This window comes from Umbelopsis ramanniana (assembly GCF_025399195.1).
Source record: "Umbelopsis ramanniana AG unplaced genomic scaffold K450scaffold_63, whole genome shotgun sequence".
Lineage (NCBI taxonomy): Eukaryota > Fungi > Mucoromycota > Umbelopsidomycetes > Umbelopsidales > Umbelopsidaceae > Umbelopsis > Umbelopsis ramanniana.
This window is the reverse complement of record NW_026252149.1, coordinates 89,081-107,554: the sequence shown is the minus strand read 5'-3', so window position 1 is coordinate 107,554 and position 18,474 is coordinate 89,081. Positions and strand designations below refer to the sequence as shown.

Below are 18,474 nucleotides of genomic sequence, written 5' to 3'. Positions count from 1 at the left end.
TCCCACGTGACCGCGACGCGAACCATGGTCAGGCGAAAAGGGCCACTTATTAAAAAAAAAAAAAAAAACTCAACGCGAACTTGTCGCGCGGCAGTCAGAATGGATTCCCACATTCTAAAGCTAGCTAAGAAACCAAACCACGCAGAGTTAGAACAGTACCTAAATGAACAGGGAATTGAAAATGTGAGAATGTCAAGCACTTGCCTAGGTTTTGCTGTCAAAACCCTCCGCTCCTAACCTCATTGTCTTACTGACTGTCAGATCACCACGTTGCTGCGAGACATTCTTAATACAAACCAAAAGTATGGGACTAACAATGATACAGACCCAATTCTCGTGTTTAGAGCTGTATTCATAGGTGTGTAATTTTTCTGTCGATGATTTTGCTTACTATCTACCCCTCTTTTTTATCTCTACCTATGGCCGTAATTTTATAATATTCCTCCTATCCATAGGTTCTCCATTAAACTCGGAAAGCATTCTGGGACGGGAAAGGAGATTAGCGACGTTTATGGTAGCTTTGAACTGGTCAGTGGATCATACGCACACCTGGGGGAATGTACAGCAGCACGTATCTAACTGTTGCTATTTCATCGTATTCATTATCAAAATAGGCTGTCAGAGCAAATACCAGAAAAAAGTTCTCCGATAGATGAGAGAATCGCGTCAATGGCTAATTTTCTTTTGCCGGAAATTGACTCCTTGCCAACGGAAGCTATTCGAGATGTCAATCTGTTTGTTGTTGATGTTGTGCGCAAAGGCGAGCCTGTTCAACCAAAGTTGTTTGATCTGTTACCAAAACTACTGGTGACCTCTGTAGATAGAGAGGTCATAGAGGTGGAAATAGAGGGAAAGTTTCAGATCCTCTCTGGAGTCGAATATATGGATTATATCATCGACAAGCTAGTGTCATGCAAATGGCATCCGTCCTACGCTGTCGGTATAGCATCGGCTTTCAATGAAATGGAATGTAACTCAAAGCAACTGAAGCGTGTTACCGAAAAGTTATTGCGGTCAGTGTATTACGTGTGCTGTTGCTCCTATCGAACAGTCCACTCATATCAATGGGATGATTTAGACAGCTGGCGGTTCTCGAACTCAATGAACTCCCCCCACTTGCATACCAGTTGTTTCTCCTGTCGCGAAAGGTAATGCCAGTCTTCAGAGTTTTTCTTTCCGCAAAAGACCTTGCTGTTGTACTTATGTCACTCTTTCAGGGCGAGAAGCAACTCATTATTACCAAAATTTGCAGTCACTTTCAGGATGCAGAAGAACAATATATACCTACGCCAACGAAACGGTCCGTGACTTTGTAATGATTTTTATGTTTGACCACATCGCGCTTTCCTCAACTTTCTACTTTCATATTCAAGGGCGAACAAGCAGGCAGTCGATTTCAATCGTGTGGAAGGAACAATTATTGTACACATGTGCTTTGCCATCAAGCAAGATCAGGTATGACATCCCTTCTTGCCTTGCAGCTTTGTGTTTGTCGTGGCACCTACTGAAACCAAAGGCAAATCGAACAATAGGACCTTGGTTCAGAATTCTTAAAGTACATAAAACGAAACAAGATCAGGGCTCTAACTCCCTTCACGTTGGCATGCATGCTGTCTATGGCCCGGATACATCGCTTTGAAGACACGGTAAGCTCGCCTATCGGTAGAGGAATATGAGATGTGCGAGAGGCAGACACTTGCCTTGGCGTCATCGTACACCGACTAACCTATCAAGGTGATTGTTCCCGTAGGTACTGGAATTATTAAAGTCTACTATTATGTCAGTCTACAAAGATGCTGAGAAATTAGAACAATATCCTTGGTTCAAAGATGGTAAGTACTTGACTGGCACATATAAACCATAACCCCTCTGATTAAATACGGTATCCAGCGGAGCAACTTGGATTGTACAAGGTGCCCATCAAAGACATGATGAATACGGTCATTGACAAGACTACATCTGGCTGGGACCAAGTGACGCAAAGCTTGGTGCAATTGGCTGTACTGCTTCTTGACTCCTCGGTATCATTATCGCCATTTAAGAAAACTTCAGGTAGGTAGAAGACTATGCCATAACTCCGTATATGGTTCGCTCAATAGATAACATTTCATAGGAAGGACTTCTTCTGGTAATTTGTCACCGACTGAAGAGGCCGCACGACTCGCCATTAATATTCTGGCAAGGACCTTCAAGGTAAGGACATATTCACGCGTCTGACATAGAGAATATCAAAATTAACCTTTTTATGTGAAGCTACATGACATTGTCAGACACGAAATTATGAATCACATCCTCTCTCGTATTGTTACTCGTGCCAACAGTGTGAGCTACTTTTTAGACCTCTTAGATCTGCTCGGAAAGGAATGCCCAAATATCTTGATGGAATCAGATAACATGAGTAAAGTGAGTGTCAAATGACTACAAGAGTGATGATATGACCATCCATGTTGTTCATAGTGCTAATGTATCCATATAGATTCGAGAAACTCTCGACTATTTGTCTTATTTGCCCTTGGGTAGTGCAAAGCGTTTGATGAGCTCACTCAACCCTATTATACAACGTAACAATCGACTGAAGGAAGCTCTGATGTTGATCCTACGTAAAGGTCTCTTTGCAAAGTATGTACATTGATATAAAACTGCAGCCTAGCATGAACAAGTCCTGATCAATTCCATGTCCTTTAGAGCCACCGAAGGAAGACAGATTGCCGTCCATGGATTCCTTCTGCTCGTTCACTCCATACATGCTAATCCCACCACCACTTCTGGAACCTCGTCGGTCAGTTCTACTGATTCATCAATCTTAGAAATTCTCGGTATGCTGGTTTTAATTCAATTAAGAAGACTAGGGTATAATGCGTGATTACTAGTGAATCCCATAATCTAACCTTTTGATGCTTTTAGGACTCTTGAGGCGTTGCTTCAGCCAGCAGCCTGAGGTACGACTACTGGTGTATGAGAATCTGTCCAAGATATCCATCGAACATCCGGAATTGGCAAGCGATATATTGGCCATGCTGCAGCTACAAGTACGTGTATCACTCTCCTAGCACAGACAATGCAAATGGTTGACTTACCTCATACCTTTCAGTTCAAAAAATATTTTGTTGTAGACCAGTCGTTTGATAATCCATTACAGCTGGATAAATGTGTCGAACAATCCAGCTCAGGAGGCAGTGTACATATCGTAGAACCCATTCACTCCTTGGTCCAAGCACTACTAAAGACTATGGTTGCCATGAGATCAAGTCATCAAGGCAGTATGTACCCTCACTTACATGCATTAAGATGTAAACTACTATTTGCCACGTTAACTAAACCGTTATTTCTAACCCATTTTTTGGCAGCAACTTCATCTGACATCGCCTCTTTACAAGGTCATATCGATTCACTTTGTTTCCGGTTGTGCAAGGCGGATCCAGAAGATTTTGAGCTCGATAAATCATCCAATTACGATATGGTGACCAATGTGGGAATGCGTAATAACTGCAGGGCACAGCTGCTACTCAGTACGTATGAGGTGAGTGAAATGATAATTGTCAAATGGATCACCTGTATAAAATGGTATTTAACACGATTATAGGCTTGTATGGAGCATTTGATTCAAACCTATTCGGATGAAAATGCCGAATCTATAGCCAAACTATTCAACAAGTTCAAAATTCTACACGGTATACTGAAAGAAAAGTCCACCAATGAAAGAGGTATGTTGTAATCTGTGCATAGTACCTTGCAGGCAATAGAAGGAGAATTGACATCTGTGCCACGTATAGGTCGAAAATCAGCCCTTTCCATGGCGGAAAGCTCCATCCTCACCTTGCCTGGCATCACCATGATTTCCAATATATTATTTGCGGGTGACTCCGGACCCACTGTTCTTCGCAGTAACACTGATTTCGTAAAGTATATCTTGACAGTGACTCACCATAAGCTTTCTAAGGTAAATATAGTTAATAGTTCATATCGATGATCGTTCTGTAACAACCAAACCTCTACGTTTTTCTCCTAGCTTACCTCACAGGAAGACCTTGATGTATCTACATATCAACACCTTGCCAGCTTGGCACACCTCTACATGGCCGAAGTAGTGGCCAAAGTTGGTGATAAAGATGATCAAACAGTGGGAGAGAATCCATCCAAGGTATATCATTCGAGAGGCATGCATAGATAGGATGGCCCACTTTCTAACTTGACTTTTCGCATCATCAACAGGCATCGACTGAGCTCTCATTAAGCATAGAATGTCTTGTGCTGCTTCCTCAACTTATCCATAATCTATATCCTACCAAAATGGTTCATTTTCTGGTCAACTTGCTACAAGCTGCTCAAGCTTCTCAGATGTCTTCCGACGTTGATGGGGAAATCCTAGTCAAACATTTGATTATGGTTCTACAGGTAAGTGTGTACTAGCATGTTCTGAACAGAAGCACCGAATCTTTTTCTTACACACTGCCTTTCCTCCAGGAACTCGTGGAGGACTTAATCACACACCGTACACCACAGTACAAAGAGGCGGCAAGTTTACTGAATCTCAAGACCTTTTTACTCCAGTCCTACTCATCGCATGACCCTGAAAAGTCCGGCTATGTGACAGCCGAATCGACGTGGATAGAAGGTTTTTGTGTAGATCGGGCCATCGAAGATCAAGGCGTTGCCAAATCTGCCCTATCTCTTCTGATGGCTTTTAGTGAACAGCAAGGGCAATTCCAAAATATTGTACATATTGGTAATGATATCAACGCCATTGCTGGAGATATAGATAACGACAGCGATACACAAGCTACTCAACAACAACCAACTCATTTCATGATCGTCAACAACAACACTTTTCAAATCACCACCAGCTCATTGTTTGCGTTCCTTGAGCATGAATACGAGGGTATAGAGTGGATTCTAAATAGACTTCGATTGGCTGGAGATATTGTTCAAGATGGTAAGGTGCGGTTTTGTTTTGTTTGCTTTACATGTTAGCCTAAACCTTGCAGTAGGAACCAACCCAACCAGCCATGCCCAAGACTTTGAACAGATAGTTTGCGAAAGGATCAAAGTGTACATTGATATCCAAATCAAACTGGCATCGACGTATTTGCTGGGAGCAACGGCGGAAAACTTTGTCAAAACATTGGCTAAATGCTACAAGGCGCTACTCGGGCTGATCAGATTGGTAAGCAACGCACGTACATTGCAGATGGATAACCTCGGGTGGGTTGCTCATACCTGAATTTGGCAACGTCTAGAAACTAGGAACGCCTTGGCAATTATCTCCGGAATTTTGCCAAGTCGTGAAAATACAAGTCAGTCAGCTCACGGATAACATGTACAAATTCTTGACATTGTATGGTCAACGATTTGAAGAACTTGAAGAAAGGTCAAGGGTCAATCACAAAGGCAAAATGAAAGCGAGTACAAACCTCAAGGAGAAGGTACGTAATGTTCATGGAATGATCACCCATCCCCTTTTTCACTGACTCCCCCTTAGGCGAAAATCATTCGAGAATCCAAACTGGTTCCCAATTTGATCTATGTTGTAGAACAGTTTGAGGGAAATTTAATCAAGCTGTCCAAGAAGTCCAAAGTCAACTTGATGCAAAATATGAAACGAAGCACAGCTCGAGACTTTCGAATTCGCGTGGACTGTCTTCCTGTGCCAAGTTCAGATGAGGAGGAAGTCACTGTCAAACGAGTAAGTGGAAATGGAGTCTCTTTTACCTGATATGGTGATTTAACAACGTGTTTTCGTTCCTCTAGGCTGCCAGTGTTGGGCCTGTTGAAGGACGATCCCCTACGGCTGATACGGTGAGCAAACTGGGATGCAAATAGGATGATGGTATAGAGATCTTTTTCTGACATGGTGTGTTTCTAGACTAGCGATTCTGAAGACGAACGGCTATCGACCTCGAAACGTAGGAGGAAAGCGTTGTAAACCGAATTTTTATGTAAAAGAAAAGAAAAAAAAAATTACGCACTGCTCTTGCGCTGTACCACACAGTATTTTATATTTATTTCTGTTGCGACACCTTTCGTCCACTTGAGCATTTCACTTTGACCGAGCTTTTATAATCAAAGGGAAAAACGGGGACCCAATGTCTTTTACATTCCCAAATGTCTTTAAGCAAAGTAAAACTCGCTCTACTTCTCAGAGTCAGGTTGCAAAAGACCGACCACAACCACCGCTCCCCCCACCGAGATCCCGAACCATTTCCATGGCCTCCGTTAAGTCTGTGGCAACTAGAATGACCAGCAGCAGTTATGATCCCAAGTGGCCGACAGAGCAGCAAAATCCAGCCTTGGAGTCAGACGACTTGGAAGAAAATCCGTTTTTTGTTGCTTTCAAAAGTCTACCCCACATCAATATCTTTTTACGCTCGGCGCTCGTCTGTATTCCACATGCGCAAAGTATCGTTGGCTTGACGATCAATAAGCGTACGCTTGGTGAGTGCGCTAACCTCCCTGCAATTAAGCACAAACCCACACCGTTTTCTTTTTAATTAATGTTCCATTTTTGTTATCCTCAGAAACACATGCCTTTCTACCATCCCCATTCTATAAGGGCCAGTATCAGTCTCTCAATGGCAAAGTAGTGGCTATTGAGAAAGGCTACGTCACTGAAGTATCTGGTAAGTTTTGTCCTCCAATGCAACTGCACAGAACCATCATCCAAACTCAAACCGCTTCCCCAAGGCTTCCAACAATTACGAACCATCCGAATCATCAGTGAAGAAACACATTATTCCCAACGACGAAAAATTACAGTCCTCACTATTGACAGGCCACTAGAAGGGGAAATAAAGGTATGGAGGGATGGATGTTCGTTATTCTTTTCATTTGTTTATGGCCCTAAATCCCATTCCTCTCAGCACTCGGAGGAAGAAGCCGTGTACCTTATTCCAGCCTGGCGCAATCATAAATTGTAAGTGAAGGAAGAAACTTCTAATTTTTCTATTTTTACCTACGAGCTAATTGAAGTTTATCTGCGCAGAGATGGCGAGTTTTTAATCACGTTCGATGAGAATGAAGAAGCCTTGAGAGACGCCAATGCTGCCATTCAGGAATTCTCCAGCACATATTTATTTTTAAAAGAGTATACCGCTTATGCTGTTGAGAAGATACTTCACATTTATACCCAATTATACCAGGTTTGTTGATACCATGTGGTCTCATAGCCATACGCTGTATAATTGCTCACCTGCTCCCCGCCATAGAACCTGCTGGTATGTAACTTTTTAATCAAAGAAGCCTGTAAAATGCCCAAGGAAATGGAGCATTTCCAAGAACTCGTAGAGAAGTGAGTCCAAATGAACCATTGTCATGCCACTGATTTACATTGATTTTTTTTTTAACTAACTGCGTTACTGAAGCTATCTATTGGGCCTCCTTCACGCAAAAATATGGCATAAATTCCTCCCGCCTTACATGAGCAGAGATGACAAGTCCTTGGTGGATATGTGTACAGCCTATCGACATGGAATCAACACTCTCAGTGGCTACGGCATATCTACACATCTACGAGAAATGCCCATCAGCTACCTTGATGCCGCTGTGTTATGTTTACGGAGATTGGATTCCGACAATGAAATGCCGAGGTTTGTTGTGAACGTAGAAGATGGCTTGACTGGCATAGAAGACAGTGGCAAGGAGCCTGAACTGGCAACCACTCCCATTGAGAAACTTGTGTGTATACGAACTGCCTTGTCTTTGATATCGGCTGCTGCTGACAAGTACCTGCAAGAAAACGGCCTGACGGTTTTTCACACAAGTGGTGAGTCATTTTTTTTTTACCTCAGGGCAATGGTCAACATGCTTGAAAATACCTCTTTTCCTAACTCTTTTCAAAGTTGCTTCGGATGACCTTATCACCTTACTCGCCTGCGCTCTCGCACAAACCCACCTACCGCGGCTCATGAGTACCCTCTTTTACGTTCGACACTTTCGTCTGAACCAAGTTGAACGACCGGAACTCAGGTAAAGAATCACAGCCTAACATGTTCACTTACTGTCCCTCTTATCTCACACTCGCTGTCTGTAGTTTCGCACTCGTCACGTTTACAACAGCAATAGAATTTATTCGCAAAGATGAACTCTCTTTACAACATCACTTTTCCTCACCACCAAAGTTCAATACTCCTTACGGATACCCTCGACATAACACCAGTTGGAGTAGTTTACCTAATCATTATCGATCCGCATCCGTTCCTGAGCGAAGTTCACCCGAATCACCTCCCACTCTTAACGTGCCTATCATACCAGTGGCTAAGACCATTCAGCATCGAAAATCACGTAGCACTGACCTTGGTACAGCCATGAAACCCCACCCATCCGAACAACCATCACCTGCTCGGCGGAAATCGATTTCTCCCAGTGTCTCCATCAAACCGCAAATTGTCGTTCCCATCTTGAAGGAACCTACCAAGAAAAAGATGGTAGCGCATAATCAATTTGACCAGTCTAAATCTCGACATGAAGAATGGATGCTGGGCGATGGGAAGCCCATGATATCGACTACATCACCCACCATCTCAAGCTCTACACCGATCATTAATTCACAATTCAAATCTCTTCAATTTCCTGACGACCGACCCAGTAGCTCTTCATCCCTAGAGAAACCGGTAACACCGGTGTCCCCCATTGCACCACGTCTTGAGCGTTCGCTAAGCGCTGTATCAAGCCGTTCTGAACCGCATAGTCGAGTGCGTTCTCCCAGTGTCCACCAACCACCCGAGATCATCCGTGTGTCATTCGATCATCATCGACCTGGTCCCAGTTCACCCAATATGCACCGTCGCCCTGTGTCCATGTACTCCACTGATCAGTTTACGGACTCTGAGCTCATGGGTGATTTCTTATCAGGCTTACAAAACGATGCTGATTATGTGGGTGATCGAGCTGGTCGGTTTCGTCGAGTCAGTGGTCGATGGTAATGTTTCTTTTTGTACTATACAATATAACCTTTGTAATCACTTGTACTTTTAAACCCTAATGCATTGGACGTCTGACCCAACCAACCCAGTAAATAAATTGAAAAAAGAGGTAGTCATCCAAACAGTACTTGACAGTCATCATGGGCGGGAAGGTTTTATTCACAAAAAAAAAAGGGGGAGGGGGAGAGCTTTAATCTTCATCCATTGATTCGGATATATCAGCACCCTCTTCACGATCCTTTGCTTGCTTTTGCAATGCCTTTATGAAACTAGCCAGACCTGTATACAAACATTAGTTGAGCGGTTTCTATGATGTTCATCAGCCGCAACGCTTACCTCCTGATGGCTCTATTTTGAGAGCTTCAGCAAAGGGTTCAAGCTCTTCTGCACGATAGGCAGCCTCTAACTTTCGCAATGATGTTCGGAAGTCGTCCTCTTGTACCAAAGTATTGACTTCATCTGTTGATCGGCCCTTTACATACGGTATAGTAGGGAAGACAGCTTCCGATAATTCTTCATCATTTAAAATACTTCCAATTTCATCGGCCGACAAGACCTCACCGACATCGCTAGTCAATGGCGCATCGTCTGAAACATGGCCGCGTTATTATCGATAGTCCCTGGGCCGCTTTCCCATTCTGCAAGCTTCACTTACCAGAAACACTTTTGCCAGACACAACTTCCTTCAACGCTCGCAGCAAGTCTGAATCCAATGCAGGAACGTCGGATTCTGTATCTCTTGCTGTGATCGTAACTGTAGCATGGTCGTCTCCGTCACTTGATAATGTCACAGAGCTAGCAAGAGATGAGTCAGCATCGTGTTCACCTCTCATTCTCTGACTACGCTAGACAACTTACCCTACACCGCCAGCCGATTGTAAAAATTGGTAAATCTGTTCTTGTGTCAATCCCAGCTCTTGAAAAAAAAAAAAGGACAAAGTAAGTAACATGGGCAAGCTTACAAAGGCCTCATGCAAAGGCGCCTTACCTTGACCGCTGCTGCCAAGCAAACTGAGCACATCGGCCGCAGAGTCCTCGTCATCGCCTTCAGCTCTACCGCTTCTACCATGTTGGTCATTGAGAGCACTTTGCAGGTCGTTAATCAACTTATTCACTCTATCCACATTCTCCTTGTCTTTCTCATCGTTGGCATTCTGCATCCAGAAGAACAGCTTTTGACTTGACGACTTGAACTTTAACAGAAAGACTCTTCCAGTTTCACACTCTGGTACGGGCACCATCTCGGCTTCCTCAGGGAATATGATCAAATCTTCCTCAACAATGTTGGCTTTTCGGTCTTTCCAGTAAAAATGCAATAGTTGGTCGTCGGTCTGAAACAGGAGGGAGAGTAAGCGAAGGGCATGGGATAAATAGTCAATATGCTTTTCAATAAGCCAACCTGGTCCATATATATGAGTCTATAGATCGCTATGGGTTAGTCATGAGAAAGTTGGGAGAGCCATAGCGAAGCACTACTTACCCTTTTCGAAGGTCTGGTTTCAACATATTGCCATCGCGATAGCATTTTCCAGCGTTGAATTCGACTAGATGCCTTGGTCTTTGGGGAGTTGGGAAGAGGGACATGGTTGAAGGGCAATGCTAATGCAGGCAGCAGTGCACAACGTAAGCTTTTGGGATGACGTGACGCGATTTTGGTAGGTCAGCTCAGCTCAGCTGGCTTGATTTTATTCCCAATTCCTCCAAACGCGTTCACTCGCGCGACTAATTTTTTATATTTTATTTTTCAATACACATAATCCCATGCCACTCAACGACATTCTAGAATCTCTGGTCGGCCATTCTGCCAATGTCGCTTCGGTTGACCTCTCCAAACCTTCAGAGCGTGTGTCCAACTATTTAATACCGCCAAAGCACAAAAAGCTCGTCCGAGATGCGGAAAGTTACGAATGCAAGCTCTACTCCCTGGGTGGCAACGAGCAAGCTGTAGCCAGGTATGATTTTTTCCACCAGGCACAATGAACTTATCAGGCCCATGTTAACCTTCGCTCGTCATTCCAGGATTTCAGCAGAGTATTCAGCACCTACCGGCCCTGCTCATCGCCAGACGTTGGAGCGACTGTTATCAGCAGCCAATACCTTGAATCAAATATGGTGAGTGGGATGACCTAGTCACATGCACTGTCATGTCAGTCACTGACTTTCCTCCTAGCGATAATCCGTCAGGTACGCGGGATCGTATCGAGGAATTGGCGCAAAAGCATGAAGAACTTCAATTAAATATCGATTACCTCGAATCAACGCGAACAAAGAACGAAAAAGAGATGTTGGCTTTACAACGATCTCAGTCACAACCCAAAAAACCAACTAATTACAAGGATGAGGATGAAAACGCAGTTCATCTTCAGCACGATATAGCCGAATACGAAGCCACCATCGGCCGGTTACAGCGGGTACTCAAGAACAAAGATGTATCGGTATGTACCATGGATGAGCAGTGGAGAACCGTCTTCCACTCAATCTCAAATTATGTTTTGCTACAGATCAGCCAGTTGTCGGACAGCGTGACGGAACAGTTGGAGCTCCAGAGCCATTTTAATGATATGGATAATATGATGGATGAGTTGGATGACATGAGCTTTGAATATACGGATGTCTCTGCAGAGGAATTAAGCAATATGTCTTCTGAAGAACGGGTACGTGGAAGAAAAGTGGCCCAGTGTGAAGGACGAGAACGATATTAACATTTGGTATAGGAGCTTTGGCAATTGCGAAAAAACATCAATGCTAAAAAAGCAGAATTGGAGAAAACGGGTAAGTGTATGGTCTTGCGTTTCCTTACCTTACCATCTATGCCCAGATTTCTCATCGACTCTGCATTACAGAGGAGACATTCAAATCATATTCAAAACAATCAAAAGTGGCCAGTCCCAGCCAGGAGATGGATATCACGCATATCAGCGCATCAACGGATGTGTATGACAAGCTCACAGAAGTATGGGAGAAAGCAAGGGCATCGATTCGACCAACAACACCGAGTGTGGCCGAAGATATGCAGAATGACGTTATATCCTTGACGGTAAGTCACCATGTTCAATGTCAGCAACGTGAAGAAGCTTTTTCTGACCTACATACAAACCTAATAGGAACGTATTGGATCAACGCTACAAGATGTTATCGATAACCTTCAGCTTGTACAAAGTTATGACTCTCATATAACGATATTAGGGTGAGTGGCGTTATATGGGACTCTGTGGTGGCCAGGAAAATTGGATATTTATGACCGATTACCCCCAATAGCGATGTCAATCAAACGTTGATCAACACTGTGATTGACCAGGCCAGATCCAAAACATATACCTCCGTCGTCCAAGCGGCACTTAGTGCGATGGTTCTCCGCACCATCCGAGATTACCAAATTGAACACGACAAGGGCATACCGCTCAGCCAGCTCAAGTCGAGTATCAGTTCGTTTGCTACCTCTTTAAACTGTGGAGAAACCCAAGGCAATCAGTCCATCTATATGCTTGTAGCCAATAGCTTAATTACCATCGACCGAAACGAGAAAGGCAGTCCAGTGAAAATCGTGTAATGAATAAAAATGGCAAACAATGACGAAATGTGAGAAGCCTGTTGTTTTTCCCTTACGAAATGTCTCATCCAGGTGTACCCCACGATGTCGACAATCTTACCACCTCCACACCGTCATCCGACATGTCCAAAGCAGAAGCTGACAAGACGGTGGTGAAAGGGATTGCACACAAGTATGAAGGAGCCGTGAAGGTAAGAAGCAGCGGTGGGACGGGAATTTTTCTCTGATTTTAACCTGGGGGGTTCTTAGCACGCGCTGGGAGGATTGACTCGCAAACCATCGTTGAAGGAAAGTGGCGAGCAGGAGAGAAACGAGGCCATGGATCAGATCCAAGCAGCCAAGGAGGCGCGGGTGCGACTGACACAACACACCAACCCACTGCACCAGAATACCATGCACGAGAGCGAGAAATCCGGCATTCCCGACGCGGAAAACGTCATCCAGCACGAAGTCGATGAACATCCTAATAACCCTGTCAACGAGTACATGGACCGCAACCCTCGCGCCACAGACCAACCCACACCCGATCACCAGGAACCCGAGGGCCAGCGAGACAGTCACTTACAAAGACAAATGGACAAACGCGAAAACCCTGTGCTCGACCCTTCCATTGTCCGCAGTCAGCAAAAGGACGCAGAATGAATGGGTAGCCGCTGTATGTAAATGAATGAATGAATAAATCCTTTGTAGGTAAATAAATATCTCGTTATTGATGTTGCTTTATTATCATAATGCATATACTGGGTAACAGTGGAATGAAGGTAAACGTTGCCTATGGCTGGCAAATATTTTTTGAATGGGAGAGGGGTTTTCTTTTTTTCTATAAAGTGAATGTGCAAAATATACAAAGTTGTTTTTGTCGACTTACGCCTTGATGGTGGTAGTGGAGGTCTCGATGTGACCTCGTAAGGTGTTGAGAGCATCGTTTCTAGACTTGTCCATGTACACCCGGTAATAGCGCAACTCTTCATGTAGAGCATCCATGCTATCCTTCATAAGAGGGAGGATGTAGTTGGTGGACAGGGCAAGAACATTTTTGGCTTTTTGCACAGACGAGATGTCGGTCTTGAGGACTTGTTCACGAACAATATCATATTCTTGACCGGCAAATGAAACCAGAGGTTGCAGGCGAGTGCGGACAGCTTCAGGGAACAGATGATTATGCTTTTGCACATAAGCAATAGTGTGATCTAGATGAGCCACCAACTCAGCAGTGACGTTATTGATACGTTGGTCGGTAAAAGACCGAGCAGCTTCATAGCGATCATGAACCGTCTTGGACAGGGTTTCGATGGGAGTGGTGATGATGTTACGTTTGGTGGTTTCTGTGGTGTGTCTCAAGCTTTGATCCAATTTTTGCAATCGGTCAAACGCACCTTGAAGCAAAGTGTTGGCTTGTAAGGTTTGTTGAAGCTCCGTACGCGAGCGGGGAATTTGATCCACAGCCGAAGGCAATCTTGACATCAAACGAGCCTTGGTATCAATGGCCAAGCTATATGCTCTTTCTTGCTGAGTCAAAGGATGGTTTGGTTCCTTGGCTGTAGCTGCGGCGGCGGGAAGAACCCGGTCCACTGCATACTCCAAATTATCCAAAATGTTTTGAGCCGCGCGATCCACTGGCCAAGTGACGACATGCACCGTGGTATCCAAATAGCCCTTGGCTGTTGTTCTGACCTGACGAACAGGCTCAGTGACGTTAGCAAGAAGTTCGGCGGTAGGCTTGTTGACGATGGTATATTGTTCCACATAGTCCAAGGACTTGTAGCCCATTTCATCCATGGTCTTGAGCTGATCAGAGAAGCGCTCAACGTAAGGCGCCACAATGACTGACGCCTTTTGAAGGGTGCCTTCTGTCGAGGTCAAGGCGTAACGGCCAAGACTATTCTCGTTGACATAATGATACACTGTGGTCAAGCTATCTTTCACCACGGGGATCGATACCAGTCTGCTGAAGAACTTGGAACGTGGTTGGTTTTCCTGTTTGACAGAGATATTCTCTATGGAGTGGGTGAGTGGATTGCGGTGTGCTTTTTGTGAACATCGCAGAGAACTTACCTTCAGGATAGGTTGTGGATGCATCATCCTTCAAAGCTTGGTAAGGGTTTTCTGTAGTCATTAGAGTAAAAGCAAAGAAGCTAGTTGCTTATCGGATTGCTTTATGGTTGAAAAAATATCGGAGCTGACTTTGGATTCCTTGAAACAACCTGACATGTGAAAATGATCGGTATGCCATCACGTTACCTTCCAAGCTGTCTTCGCTTTCTGTCTTTGCTTTTGCACTGAACTATGACTAAGGCCATTGGGTGCTTTCAACTGCCAGCCAGTGTGAACTGCAATGTTAATCGAAGGCGACGCTGTGAAGTGAACCTTTCCTTTTTGCTGCTGTAACTGCGAAGTTCGTCGTTATCGTGAAGATCAGGCAAAAAGTAAAATTTGGTTTATGGGGAGATTCGAGCTGATTCATTTGATATTCATGTGCGTATCATGGTCTTTCAGAGTTGACAGCTTGCGCATGTCGTCGGCTTTGCGTCTCTTTATGGAAGGATGATATCACCGTCACCAAGAAGACCGAACCGTCTGTGCGCAGCTGAATATCAGTCACCGCTGCTGAGACGGATGCCTGGCATGTTGATCAAAGCTAAATTTTGTATACCTTATGAGAAGGATAAAATGCGGTCTACGTAACTTCCCAGTATTCTTGCTTAAGGCACTGCTTGAACCCTGGCAGTTCTCATCGCAGGGCGGCGGGATTGACACAGCTCCGATTACCTCCTGCTCCATCAGATTAGTCTCTCCTTGGCTACCATTTTGTCATTTTCGCTGCCTTACCATGATTATAAGCTATAAATGCGACCTTGTTTGACTTGAAAAGCAAAACGATTCATTCTAAAGGGGAATGCTGAACGGAATAGACCGGCTATACATGATTTCCAAAGCCTCTCGCTCCAGGTGAGTATGTTGTGGTCAATTGCATCCTTTGCCCTGACATCGCATATGCTCCGATAATTTCCGGTGCTAGAGCATTTTCCTATCATGCCCATCCCATCTTTTCAATTGTCTGGTGGCTGGGTCAACAAAAAGCCCATTGTTGAGTAGTGTTTCCTATGGTATGATGACACTCTGGCATCATCACGCCTGGGTGGAAACGATCAGCCGATGGATCGACCGTTCTGCGTTAGGAAAAGAGCTGACCGCCTAGGCACCGCCCCTTCATGAACAGCTAGCCCATGTTCTGTGCGCATAGCAAGTGAACTATAGCGGGAAATTAGTCAACTTTGACCACTGCTTTTTGTGTCGCCAAATGGATGCCTTGTTAACAAAAGCCGCTGCAAGAAGCAGAGGACGATTTTCCAAACTCATGAGGGTACCTGAATGGGGAGATAAAATTTCAGGCAAAAGAAAAAGACTCTGATACCTGGATCGCTGCAGCCATATCATGACCTACTCAGCGTTATCCAGGACGATCTGAATTCTTGTCGCCTCTACGGCGTGGGCTTCTGGACGTTCCGCATTCCGGCATGATCTGCCCTGTTCCAATATCCACCACCAAGCTCAAGAAAACAATAGCGCAAGTTTAATTAACTCCCAGTGCATTCATGAATCCTTTTTTTGAGTGTTCACTTTATCCGTGGTGGGTTACCCTGCATTAGGGGTCCATCGCGGCTTCCAAGAGCATAAACCATCACTACCCATATCGAGTAATAGGACACATTCATGCGGTTACTCAACTGTCATGGAATGAAACCTAGCCCAAATGACGGTCAGCGTCCGTCTATCATGAAGAGAGAGGAAAACGGTTCAGGCAGCAGACGAAGGGGGTGTTGTCATGACTCTTCAGATGAGGATCGACGTATCACAGTTGAATATATATCGCCGGAAAACAAAAACGTCATCACTACCTCCAACTCATTAAGCTCTTGTGCCCCCATGCTACCAACACATTTTTTTTTTTTTGATTGCCCATCAAAGATGAATGCCATGGGACAAAACGCAGTATTGGCTAGCGAGATCGTGCGATGAACAAACCGTTGCACGGACACGCGGTTCTTACCACGAGGAACAATAGGCCAGCCAGGCCAACATAAAAGGTTAATATGCTTGCGGGGGGGATGCAGGTACAGTGAAGCGATAGGATGGGCGTCGTTCGCAATAATTATTCCAGATCGACCTCCAGCCAATTTCTTGGGTCGTACGTAAGTGGCCTCAATATTTATGGAACGGCCCAGCCATCACAATAAGGCGATATCCAACGGCCTTTCTAGAACACACTGTTTTCTTAAAGCCAGCCGATGGTATCTTTTTTCTTTTCTTATGGAGCGGATTGTGAATAACAACAGGGAGGGTGGGCTATCATGCGTCTGAGTGACAGCTAGTGACGATAGGAAAGACTGTAAACTGTAAATGACGAGTGTCAAATTGATTTTGAACGCTTGGAGCGGGTAATATGTGCATGTGCGCCTTGGGTTTATTTTAAGTAGAGCACCCTTTTTTTTTTATTGTTCAAATCCATGGAAAAGCGTTTACACGACAAGATCAAAACTTGACACGCTACTAGGATCCTCTTATCTGGCTCATGAAAAAGGTACCCTTTTGGTGTATGTAGAGACTTTTTTCACCTCCATACTCCAGTGTTTGACATGTTGGACTTACATTAGAGATTGGCTCATGTTGGACTGGCGTGGACGGTAGGGTCACACACTGTATGAGGCTGGTTTGAACATGTGCTGAATACCTACCCCGTGAGCCCATCTTCAGTGTCTCTCTTGGATTCGGATAATCAGTTCCGAGGCAAAGAGACATGTTTTGGAAATAAGTTTTTGTCTACATAACATACATGCAAAAGGTTTATCACGTTATCGAAGGGTTTGTACGCAGATGTCCTCACTCTTGCTCCCTCTTCTAAGTCACGTTTTTGCACGACCATTGCCATGGTGTGTGTTTTTTTTTTTTTTTTTTTTTACAAAACAAGCAACATCATCATTGTTCCCTCTCTTTCCTCTTCTTTCACAAATAGCTTGCACAGTATTCTACAGGGGCTCGCTCGCTTCTTTTTTCTCTTTTGCTTATAATCCGTGCGTGTTGAGGTGGCCTCACATCAGCCGCCCTTTCTTGGTTTGTTTTAATTTTATTATCGCCAGCAGCGATACCAACCCAACCATACATACTCATGGTGGTAAAGCGATATGAGATGTCCCCGCGAATACAAGATACTCCTTCATCTGATATTCCCCAACGAATGAGACAAAATATACGTAACCACGCCTATACATTTGAACATGCTCTACAACAACAGGTAGAAGATCCTGAACAACCTGCTTCACCGCCGTCAACGCATACGTCTGCCTACTTTACTTGGCTGGTATTTCTATTAGAAAAGTGGATCCCATTTGACGCTGCCAACCAACGAAAAGTGGAACAAACTCTCAACCTGGGCGGCACGTTTGTCGACATACAAGACTCTCATTTCCCGGCTGTAAAGCGAGTGAGAGTGTTTCCCAAGAGCAATTATCTCAGCTACCTCGGAGTAAAATACCGACTAAGTCGCATCATCGAAACCGATCCTGGTATGGACCACCAGGAATTAAAAGACGAGGAGGATGAAAGTGAGGATGAAGAAGTGAATGGATCCAACCGACGAAGGGGATGATCTTGCGTTATGATTCAGGAACCCTTTTCCCAACTGTACAAAAATCAAATGGCCCACCAAAAGACAACGGAGGACAGTCACCGCCCTATTGTCAAAGCTGGTAAAAAAAGACTCACAGAGAGAAAACAGAAGAATGTCCCACCGATCCTGTGTGTGTTTACAAATAACTATTATTTCCCATCCCAAATTTTTCCTTTACCTTCGGCTCCATAGTTCTTTTCATTTCCAAAGACTTCTTGTAAATGTATTTCCCTCTTATGCTTTATAGAAACAAAGTAAACTCTCCACCATTAAATTCTAAAAATAATCGGACATGGTAGAACAGCCATCTATCTTTTTTTCGGGGGAAAGGATATTGA

At 44.3% G+C, this 18,474-nt stretch overlaps 6 protein-coding genes across 6 annotated transcripts; 4 read left to right on the top strand and 2 right to left on the bottom strand.

Annotated features, from left to right (window-relative positions):
- The first annotated feature begins 84 nt into the window (after positions 1–84).
- Positions 85–5,995, top strand: K450DRAFT_256659 (uncharacterized protein). Its single transcript, XM_051591540.1, has 26 exons — positions 85–183; positions 262–528; positions 615–1,013; positions 1,079–1,148; positions 1,218–1,300; positions 1,374–1,455; positions 1,533–1,646; positions 1,751–1,832; positions 1,891–2,052; positions 2,114–2,193; positions 2,254–2,403; positions 2,477–2,619; positions 2,686–2,816; positions 2,905–3,029; positions 3,092–3,260; positions 3,348–3,520; positions 3,584–3,704; positions 3,774–3,940; positions 4,010–4,141; positions 4,213–4,395; positions 4,552–4,933; positions 4,989–5,164; positions 5,238–5,423; positions 5,480–5,683; positions 5,749–5,796; positions 5,864–5,995. Exons 2-26 carry the CDS (start codon positions 512–514, stop codon positions 5,921–5,923), a joined length of 3,639 nt encoding a protein of 1,212 aa, XP_051441538.1. The 5' UTR covers positions 85–183; positions 262–511; the 3' UTR covers positions 5,924–5,995.
- Positions 5,996–9,040: 3,045 nt separating this feature from the next.
- Positions 9,041–10,565, bottom strand: K450DRAFT_256636 (uncharacterized protein). Its single transcript, XM_051591539.1, has 5 exons — positions 10,399–10,565; positions 10,318–10,336; positions 9,907–10,249; positions 9,819–9,834; positions 9,041–9,187 (listed from the first exon to the last, which is right to left on the bottom strand). The coding sequence occupies exons 1-5, from the start codon at positions 10,500–10,502 to the stop codon at positions 9,109–9,111; spliced, it is 561 nt and encodes a 186-aa protein (XP_051441537.1). The 5' UTR covers positions 10,503–10,565; the 3' UTR covers positions 9,041–9,108.
- A 47-nt stretch (positions 10,566–10,612) lies between these two features.
- K450DRAFT_256633 (uncharacterized protein) lies at positions 10,613–12,217 on the top strand. Its single transcript, XM_051591538.1, has 8 exons — positions 10,613–10,870; positions 10,938–11,030; positions 11,089–11,353; positions 11,420–11,572; positions 11,633–11,696; positions 11,762–11,955; positions 12,023–12,105; positions 12,177–12,217. Coding segments are annotated over exons 1-6 (768 nt in total). The 5' UTR covers positions 10,613–10,679; the 3' UTR covers positions 11,764–11,955; positions 12,023–12,105; positions 12,177–12,217.
- Positions 12,218–12,527: 310 nt separating this feature from the next.
- On the top strand, positions 12,528–13,110 carry K450DRAFT_274658 (uncharacterized protein; the record flags this gene model as incomplete). The annotated part of the gene is made up of 2 exons (XM_051593133.1): positions 12,528–12,659; positions 12,718–13,110. 2 exons carry the CDS (start codon positions 12,528–12,530, stop codon positions 13,108–13,110), a joined length of 525 nt encoding a protein of 174 aa, XP_051441535.1.
- Positions 13,111–13,144: 34 nt separating this feature from the next.
- Positions 13,145–14,559, bottom strand: K450DRAFT_256624 (uncharacterized protein). The gene has a single exon (XM_051591537.1). It carries the CDS (start codon positions 14,548–14,550, stop codon positions 13,333–13,335), a length of 1,218 nt encoding a protein of 405 aa, XP_051441534.1. The 5' UTR covers positions 14,551–14,559; the 3' UTR covers positions 13,145–13,332.
- Positions 14,560–17,517: 2,958 nt separating this feature from the next.
- Positions 17,518–18,439, top strand: K450DRAFT_256620 (uncharacterized protein). The gene has a single exon (XM_051591536.1). It carries the CDS (start codon positions 17,636–17,638, stop codon positions 18,113–18,115), a length of 480 nt encoding a protein of 159 aa, XP_051441533.1. The 5' UTR covers positions 17,518–17,635; the 3' UTR covers positions 18,116–18,439.
- Positions 18,440–18,474: the final 35 nt, after the last annotated feature.